At 51.9% G+C, this 9662-nt stretch overlaps 1 protein-coding gene and 1 pseudogene across 1 annotated transcript; both read left to right on the forward strand.

Annotated features, from left to right (window-relative positions):
- Positions 1-1627: 1627 nt before the first annotated feature.
- LOC144368558 (PRAME family member 12-like) lies at positions 1628-4287 on the forward strand. Its single transcript, XM_078027741.1, has 4 exons — positions 1628-1929; positions 2301-2882; positions 3496-3630; positions 3714-4287. The coding sequence occupies exons 1-4, from the start codon at positions 1628-1630 to the stop codon at positions 4285-4287; spliced, it is 1593 nt and encodes a 530-aa protein (XP_077883867.1).
- A 3812-nt stretch (positions 4288-8099) lies between these two features.
- LOC144368559 (nanos homolog 1-like) lies at positions 8100-8857 on the forward strand (annotated as a pseudogene).
- The last annotated feature ends 805 nt before the right edge of the window (positions 8858-9662 follow it).

Raw genomic sequence — 9662 nt, forward strand, 5'->3', positions numbered from 1 at the left:
AAATAAAAAATAGAAGGAGCTGGAGATGTAGCTTGGTGTTAGAGCACCACTGGGTTCAGTCCCCAATACCAAAAAAGAAACAAAAAATGCTGACATGTAGTATGTGATGGCAAAAAGAATATCATATTCTGTCTCTCCAAAGGACCAGATGTCTGTATTTCGTGTCTCTAAATGCAGTTTTGCCTTCATTCCAATAATTTTGATTTCTGCTTTGGTTTAGATCATATTAAATTTCTTTCCTTCTGTTTTTCTTTTTTTTTTTAGATGAATTTCCACCTATTTATCAACTTTAATTTCAAATACTTCTTCCTTTGCCTCTTCATGGTAACGTTGATTCCAGTTAGAGAAACAGACTCAAAAAAGTAGATGGGACTCAAAGAAATGGCTACTGCAGTTTTCCAAACATAATTGTCCTTCCTTCTCTCTGGGTCTGATAGTCTTAAGACAAGTCTCTTCTTAAATGATTCAACACAGCATCTTCAATGGTGGCTGGACTGGAGCAGGCATTTCATTCAGCCACTCAGCACCTCAAAGCTTCTTAACCCTCTCATGCTTGGGCTTGGTTGCCTTCACTTAGAATTTTTTTTTCTGGAACCACACAATATTTTTCATAGGCTGCTCTCTATTCTGATCTATTTCTTTCCCAGGACTCCACTCCAAAGTGGCACGCTGTCACGTGTACAAGATATATGTGACAATCGAGCCTCATCTCAGAGTTAGCATTTTCCATCTCTTACTTCCAAATGCTCTCAAATACTATATGTGGATTTTAGCATTGCTTACATTTAAACTGTTCATGGTGGTACCTGTCTGTAATCCAGCTATTCAAGAGGCTGAGGCAGGAAGATCAGGAGTTTGAGACTTATCTGGACAACTTTGTGAGATCCTGTCTCAAAATAAAACAGGGTTGGGAGCCAGGATTGGTGACAGATGTCTGTCATCCCAGTGGCTTGGGAGGCTGAGCCACAGCAAATTAGCAAGGCCCTAAGCAGCCTCAATATACAAAATAAAAAGAGCTGAGGATGTGGTTCAGTGGTTAAGTACCCCGAGTTCAATCTTTGGTATCAAAAACAAACAGGGCTGGGGATGTAGCTCAGAGGCAAAGCACCCTGAGTTTAATCCTGTGCCATTAAGTTAATAAATACAAACCAAAAGGGGTAAGTGTGTAGCTCAGTGGTAAGCTACCCCTTGCTTCAATCCCTAGTATCACCAAAAAAAAAAAAGAAAAGTATAAGTAAGTAAATTAATTTAAAAATTGCTCTTTTTAAAAATGAAAACCAATGACACACACTTTAGTTATTTATTCACTGCAGCTAGGGATTGAACTCAGGGGCACTCTACTACTGAGCTACATCCCCAACCCTATTTTATTTTTCATTTTGATACGTGGTCTCACTAAGTTCTAGGCTGGCCTGGAATTTGTGATCCCCCTGCCTCAGTCTCCCAAGCCATGGGGTTATAGGCCTGAACCACCAGGCCAGGTTTGCCACCCAGAGAGTGGAATTGGATCAACTGATTGCAAAAGCATCCACTTGGCTGAGTGGTTTCCTCGGGTGGGTATAAGGTAGAGCTGTGGAGCTTGGCTGTGAATGATGTGTTTGGGCGGGGCATCCCCCAGGATTCCTCCATGCAGACTCCAAAGGATGAGCAGCGGACCCCACCCACACTGCAGGAGCTGGCAGGGCGCAGCCTCCTGAAGGACAAGTCCAGGGCCATCCTAGCTCTGGAGGACCTGCCCATAGAGCTCTTCCCACCATTCTTCTTGGAGGCCTTCAGCGGGGGACACACTGAGGTCCTGAAGAAAATGGTGCAGGCCTGGCCCTTCACCCGCCTGCCCCTGGGGGCCCTGATGAATACGCCACAGCTGGGGATGATCCGAGTGGCACTGGAGGGGCTGGACATGCTGGCTGCCCAGCAGGATCGCCCCAGGTGAGGGGGACCCTGGAAGGCAGCGCCTGGGCGTCCAGGGAAGGGATGGCTGTGGGCAGGGAGAGTGGGTGCTGCAGTGTGCTCCACAGGCTTCCTGTGCTGCCAGCAAGGAGGGGTGGAGAGGCCGTGGCCATGCTGAGCCCCACCTGGGAGGGGCTTCCAGATGTGGAGGTGCTTGTGGCAGCTGTGCTGACCCCTGAAGGAGGCTGTGCCTGCCCCTCCCTCAGCTGGTACAGGTGGGGGCACCAGGCTGGATTGGAGGGGCAAGGGGTAGAGTGAAGTGAGACAGAAGGAAGAGGTGGAGCAGGGAGCAGCAGCTGAGAGGGGAAGGAAGGGGCCTCAGGGCTGAGACTCTGCTGTGGTCCCCGCAGGAGGTGGAAACTGCAGGTGCTGGATTTGCGGAATGTTCATGGGAACTTCTGGAGGACGTGGTCTGGAGCCGTGGTCGATGCCTGCTCACCAGGAGTCATGAAGGAGAGGCAAACAGTGAAGGCCTCTCCAGACACAGGGCCCACTCTGCCCTTGAAGGTGTTAGTAAACCTGCGCTTTCAGCAAAGACCCCTGAATGCATTCCTCTCCTTCCTCTTTCGCTGGGTGGATGAGAGGAAGGGTCGGATACAGCTGTGCTGCAAGAAGCTGCAGATGTGCTCTTTGCCTGTCCGTACCATAGAGAAGATCTTGGAGAGGTTGGATCTGGACTTTATCCAGCAGTTGGACGTGCAGTGTTTCTGGAGACTGTCCACCTTGGCTACTTTTGCCACCTATTGGGGCCAGATGAGCAACCTGAGGAAGCTCTTCTTCTCCCACGTCTATGTGTCTGCCTATGCTTCCCAGGAGGAGAGGGATCAGTTGATGGATGACATTACCTCACAGTTTGCCAAGATGGACAGCCTCCGGAGGCTGTACCTGGATGGTGTCTTCCTCCTAGAAGGCCGTCTGTGCCAGGTGCTCAGGTGAGGAAGCAGAGGGAACTGTCCTAGGACATCAGAGCAAACTCTTTGTCACATGAAACTTCAGCGGGCACCTGCTGTGTGCCAGCCATGGTGACTTAACATTGATGGAGATGTTAGAAAGTCCATGAAGTGTTTGTTTCCCTCTGTCCTGAAGCCAGGTCTCACCTAAACCCCCACACAGAAGCAGAGCCCTAAACAGGGGTCCGTGGACTGGGGAGCAGAACTCTGCTGGGGGGCCCATGGGGGGGAGAGGAGCTAGTGAGTGGGTGTGAGGTTCCTGACCTGGGAGGCCTGTCCAGCAAAGGTGGGGAGAAGCAGGGAGAGGGGAGGGCGCTGGAGGAGGGAAGCCCCCACACCTGCACCTTCAACAGAGAAGCTCTGTGCTCTCCAGCGGGGAGCAGAGGAGCTGCCGCCAATGCCCCCCTGGGGAAGGCTGCTCTGAGCTCTGGGTGGTGATTCTGGACTGCAGGGTGAGGAGCAGGGGTGGAGGGTACAGGTGTGAGCCCCGCAGGAGGGCCACCCCAGTTTGTGCGGCTCCATCTTGCCTGGGTTTGTTATTTGGCACGTCTCACCCTGACCCCCTCTGCTACAGCTGTGGCTTTCTGCTTGGCAGAGAGGAGGGGCGCCTTAGAGATGAAGGACCCACCTGGTCACTCAAGTGGGGTGAAAGGCTCAGCATGAGACAGGGTGACTCGAATGAGCAGATTCTGCAACAGGCAGAGTCCTGGGTGGAGACCATCATCAGAAGGTCAGGGTGACCTTGGGTTGGGCCAATGTGTCTTCCCCACCTTGACATCACTCCTCAGAACTAACTGCTTGGTCTTTGCTTAGGCTCCTGAAGACCCCCCTGGAGACCCTCTCAATCACCGACTGCCAGCTCTCAGATCCAGACTGGAATGATCTGTCGGGGTCTCCAAACCTCGACCAGCTAATACACCTGACGCTGTGGGGCAGCAAATTGACGAGTTTCAGTCCTGAGCCCCTCGTCATTCTGCTAGAGAATGCTGCAGCCACCCTTGAGACCCTGAACTTGCAGGACTGTGGGATCACCAACTCCCAGCTGCAGGCCATCCTACCTGTCTTGAGCTGCTGCTCCCAGCTCAGGGTCTTGAGCTTCAATGGGAATGACATCTCCATGTCGGTCCTGAGCAACCTGCTGCTTCACACTTCCAGGCTGACCCGGTTGCGCCTAGAGAAGTACCCTGCCCCTCTGGAGAGCTATGATGCCCAGGGTGCCATCCACCCAGGGAGACTTTTCCAACTCATCGATGAGCTGATGGAGATACTGAGGGATGTGAGAGAGCCAAAGAACGTCCTTTTCTATACTAAACCCTGCCATAGATGTGGCAACTGGTTTATCTATAACCTGCCCTCCAGTCCGTGTCGCTGTTGGCTGCCTGCCTAGTGGGATGCATATATGATAAATGTTCTCCTGTGCACTTGAAAATAAAGGTAAGACACCAGTGTCTCTCCAAGGGGAACTGGAAACAGGACACCAGGCACTGCTTAACATGAGTGGGAACAGAGAAGCTGATGCAGGAGGCCTGGGTCACAGAGGCTTGGTTCCCGTCAGGAGACTTGGAACCGATGGGGACATGTGTCTTAGAGGTCAGAAACAGGAATCTGAATTTCTGGAAGTACATTTGTGCTGAGAGGTGCACAGGGCATGAGTCCTGCATGGATGGTTGCAAACGAGCGACTTGCAAATGAGCCACTTGGGGAACTTGCAGCAGAGCCTCTGCTGTCCTCCATGGTTTTCAGCTTAAAGGTCAGGAAGCCAACCCAGTGGCTGACCAGTGACACTGGAGCCCAGGACCTCATGGCATCACAACAGTGCAGGGCCATTCTGAGTATACCCTCCATTCTTTACTTTTCTGGGTGTCATTCCTTCTGATGCATGTGGCTGTTCGATGGGGTAATGCACCTGTGGTTGCCCACAGAACTGAGAACACTAACCTGCTCAACAAAGGAGTTTATCTGGGGATAGTAGGAGACTTCCATCTGAGTTATTCAGGTCACAGTGGACCACAGCTTTATCCACAAGGGCTGAGGTTCAGGGAAAAATAGTCTGAGTCTTTGTGTGTGTGTGTGTGTGTGTGTGTGTGTGTGTGTGTGTGTGTGTTGGGGATTGAACCCAAGGGTGCCCTACTACTGTAGAGAACTTCATAGAATACAACTTATAAATCCTTGTACAATTTAACAACCCATCAGTCAAGAAACCTAAAGGGAGTTTGGACAGGTACCCAAGCGTTAGGTGCAATAGATGAAATTATAAATGCAAGATTTCCTGCAATTCCAAACCCCAGCTCCTGTCATCTAATGGGCCTGCAGGCTCCAAATGGTTCGCAGCAGACACCTTCACTCTGCTGTCCCTGGTACCCAGGTGATAAGCAGAGCCAACACTGTTGCCTTCTGAAAAGTCAGCAATAAACCCAGACTGGGAATCTACACGTGTGCCCTGAAATGCCACATCACCCCTCTCAGGCATCAGGCCAAGACCTCTCAACCATACAATGTCCTAGAAATGCCTCTCACTCAATTTGCAAATGATTTTTTTATGGTCTCCTACCGCACAGGATTCTAAAATAGTTTTTCTTCCCCTTTAACAGTAGGTGACGAATGAGAGCCATAAGACCTCCTTGGATAAACTTGAGTTCTCTGCAGAAGAAATCCATTATGCCTGGAGCAGTGGCACATGCCTGTAATCCCAGCAGCTCCTGAGGCTGAGGCAGAGGGATTGCAGGTTCAAAGCCAGTCTCAGCAAAAAGTGAGACACTAAGCAACTCAGTGAGATCCTGTCTCTAAATAAAATACCAAATAAGGCTGGGGATGTGGCTCAGTGGTCCAGTACCCCTGAGTGAAATCCAAGTACACCCCCCAAAAAAAACAAAGAAATAAAGAAAAACTCTATTACTTAGGTTATGCTCTGATTATGCAGGAAATTTCCCTCTTACTTAAAGAAGAAAAGACATCCCAGGTCTACCTAAACCCAGAACTGAGATAACTAAGAGGTTTCCCTTCCATCTCTAAGATTCAAATCCTCTATGATATTGTAACCCAGCTTTTATAATTTCTCTCTAAAAGTTTTTTTCAGTACTTGGGATGGAACCCTGAGGCTCTCTAGCACTGAAATATAGCCTCAGTCCTTTTAATAATTTTATTTTGAGGTAGGGTCAGTTACCTGAGCAGCTGGACACAATGGCACAGAACTAAAAGCCCAGCAACTCAGGAGGCTGAGGCAAGAGGATCAAAATTTCAAGGCCAGCTGCAACAATTTAGGGAGACCCTGCCTCAAAAAATAAAAAGGGCTGGGAATGTGACTCAGTGGTAGTGCACCCCTGGGTTCCCTCCCCAGCACCATAAATGAACAAATAAATTGCACTGGCTACACCCTGGCCACTGGTGATGTCAGAGAAGGAGATGCTGGAGAGTGACCGAGGGACCTCAGGGTCTGGTCCCCTGTTTAGTCCTGAAAGATGGACTCATCACCACCCACACAGAAGCAGAGGGCTAAACGGGGCTGTGGTCTGCAGAACTCTGCTGGGAAGCCAGGTGGTGGGGAGAGGAGCTAGTGAGGTGGGTGTGAGGTTCCTTCCCTGGGAGGCCTGTCCAGCGAAGGTGGGGAGAAGCAGGGTAGAGGGGAGGGTGCTGACGGAGGGAAGCCCCCACACCTGCACCTTGTAACAGGGAAGCTCTGTGCTTTCCAGCAGGGACACCTCTAATGTCCCCCTGGAGAAGGCTGCTCTGAGCATCAGGTGGTGATTTGAACTTGAGGGTGAGGAGCAGGGATGGAGGCCTTGCAGATGGTGGACCTACCTCGTGTAAGGCTTACCCTGAAATGGGTGATGTGAATGAGCAGATTCTGCCACAGGCAGAATCCTGGGTGTTGACCATCATCAGGGGTCAGGGTGACCTTGGGCTTGGGCCAGTTTGTCTTCTCCCACCTTGTCATTGCTCCTCAGAACTAACTGCCTGGTGTCTCCTTAGGCAACCCTTCCCACCAGACCTCTCCATTACTAACTCCCTGTACTTAGAATCAGCCTTGAAGCATCTGTCCCTGGGCCTGGATATCAGTCAGCTGAATCACATGGATCTTGATGGCATCAAAATTTAAAGCCAGGTGTGGTGGCGAACACCTCTACTCCTAGTGGCTCACAAGGCTGAGGCAGGAGGATCAGAAGTTCCAAACCAGCCACAGTGACTTCGATCCTCAGCAACTTGGCAAGACCCTGTCTCAAAATAAAAAAGGAAGTGGACTGGGGATGTAGGTCTGTGTTAGAGCACCCCTGGGTTCAATTCCCAGTCCCCCTTCCTCCAAAAACGTCCAGTTGAAGTCCTGTGCCCCTCCAAGTTCTGCTACAGAAAGGTTGTAGCTACTCTGCAGACCCTGGAATTGCAGACTGTGAGGTCATGGACTCGCAGCTCCATGCCACCCGCCTTCCCTGAGCCGCTGCTCCCAGCTCACCATGTTCAGCTTCAATGGTGCTCCCCACATCAGTCCTGGAGAACCACCTGCTGCACTGTGCCAGGCGGAGTCAGTTAAGCCTAGAGCGTGTGTCCCGCCCTTCTGGAGACCAATCAGTGTCCCACTCTCCATGTTGGTGGTTTGTCCTGCTTCGTGCTAAGCTGATGGGGATACTGAGGGACATTAGGACTCCCCTGAACATCTGGGTCTGTGCCCCCTCCTGTGCTTACTGGGTAGACAGGTGCCCTTTAACCTGGTGCAACTGGATGTTTCATGGCCCAGGTCCCTGTCAGGAAGCAGCTGTGTGCCACTACTATATGCCTTCCCAGTCAAGTGCAAAGGAAAAGCTTTCCTCTGGGCACTTAGAGATGAAACTTAGCATGTGGCTGCAAATTCAGAGGACACAGAACCCTGGCTTCAGGGTAGCTGGGAAAAGACTGAGGTGAAGGATGCCCTGCTTCCTGGGGTGGGAACAGAACTCAGCCTTCCTGATGGCTAGGTAAACACACTACCCCTGAGCTGCATTTGCAGCTCAGCAAGTTAGCCAGGCCCTCAGCAACTTAGTGAGAACCTGTCTGAAAATGAAAAAAAATTGAGGGCTAGGGATGTGGCTCAGTGGTAGAGCACCCCTGAGTTTCATCCCTGGTATCAAAAATTTGTTTAAGCGGCTGGCCTGCGGGCAGGCTTGGCGTATCCCTTCTGTCCAGCCTGGGCTGGCGGCGGGGAGGGGGCGTGACACCCGCAGCCCGCCCATGGAGGCTTTTCCCTGGGCGCCTCGCTCGCCCCCCAGTGGCCGCGCCCCTGCGCCCGTGGCGGTCGTGCCCAGTGCCCGCTATGTGAGTGCCCAGGTCAGGCGCACCCGCAGCCCTTCAGCTGGTGGACCTGGGGCTCGCTACGCTCATCACCAAGGCGGTGGGCGGCGAACCGCGCTTCCGGCTGCGCCCCTGGCGAGGTCAGCGGTGGCGGCTCTCGCCCTCTTCGTCGTCCTCGTCCTGTTGCTCCCCCCACACGGGGGCCGGCCGACTACGACGAGGACGACAGCGACGAGCCGGGGTCCGGGGCCTCTTCCTGGGGGGCGCGCTGGAGCTCTGCGCATGCCCCGTCGAAAATGGTCTGCTGGAGGAGCGCTTCGCCGAGCTGAGCCCGTTCGCAGGTGGCGCCGCCGCGGTGCTGCTGGGCTGCGCGCCCGCCGCCGCCACCACCCCCGAGGTTCCGCCGCGAGAGGAGCGGGCCCCGGCGTGGGCGGCCGAGCCCCGACTGCAAGCTACCTCGGGGACGGCCGCCGCCCGGCTGCTCAAACCCGAGCTGCAGGTGCGCGATCTGCAGGAACAAGGAGGCGGTGGCTCTCCACACCCCCCACGTCCTGAAGGGCCCCGATGGGAGAGTGTTGTGCCCGGTTCTGCGTCGCTACACGTGCCCCCTGTGCGGCGCCAGCGGCGACAATGCGCACACCATCAAGTATTGTCCCCGCGGCGCTAGGGACAACCTGCCAGGCAGGAAGCTGCGCTGAGGGCCCTGCGTCCAGTGTGATGGCACCTGACGCTGCTGCATTCGCTGCCTGCCCTCCGTTTTGTTCTGGAAAGATCTTTCCCTGTTTATTGGGGAGATGCGGAGCTGTCAGCACAGGCTCAACCTGGAACGTCGTGAAGTCGGCTGTGCAGAGTACTTCTGTCAAGCAGATTGAGACTAGACGCTGATTTTTTTTTTTTTTTTGAAGGGGGATGGATGAGGGGGACTGTGTTTCTAGTTTGCACACATCCAGGACTGCGAAGAAGGCTGGATGTGCATTTCACTAATTGAAGATGGCAGCCGAGGGACGCTGTTCATTTACTGTATACGTCGACCTATTTTAGATGCGCGTCTATATGAAATTATCTCTAATCTTGGGTGTTTCTTTTTATGAATGGAAGCACTTTACTAGGTCTAGTATATTTTTAATAGCCTCTGAACTGACCTTAAAACTGACGATTTTATGGAATGTCAGCAAAATGACTATTTTTATTGTTTGATGCAGTATTTTAATTGTCCTTAGTTATATTCTAATTCCAGGTGAAGCAATTATAAGCATTATAAGAGGTAAAATTTAGTTATTTTAAGTATTAATTTGGGTGAGTATTCCCTCCTTGTGGCTTGTTTGGGTCCTAACAGGAGGTGTAAAATGCAGTCTGTAGCAGGTAGAATACAGCTCCTTTTATGTACCAGATCTTCTATTACTGAAGTAGCAACTAGCCTTTTCACTTTAAGAACTATGCCAAGTCATAATCATATTGTGTATACACTTGGAGATGGTGCTGTTAAATCTAAAGGAAAAAAAT

This window comes from Ictidomys tridecemlineatus, chromosome 11 (assembly GCF_052094955.1).
Source record: "Ictidomys tridecemlineatus isolate mIctTri1 chromosome 11, mIctTri1.hap1, whole genome shotgun sequence".
Taxonomy (NCBI): domain Eukaryota; kingdom Metazoa; phylum Chordata; class Mammalia; order Rodentia; family Sciuridae; genus Ictidomys; species Ictidomys tridecemlineatus.

Excerpts from the sequence above, each read along its gene's own strand:
- LOC144368558 (XM_078027741.1), top strand. The coding sequence starts at position 1,628 with ATGCAGACTCCAAAGGATGAGCAGCGGACCCCACCCACACTGCAGGAG. Across the intron at positions 1,930-2,300 it reads GCCCAGCAGGATCGCCCCAG|GAGGTGGAAACTGCAGGTGC; the intron begins GTGAGGGGGACC and ends TGGTCCCCGCAG. Across the intron at positions 2,883-3,495 it reads CGTCTGTGCCAGGTGCTCAG|AGAGGAGGGGCGCCTTAGAG; the intron begins GTGAGGAAGCAG and ends TCTGCTTGGCAG.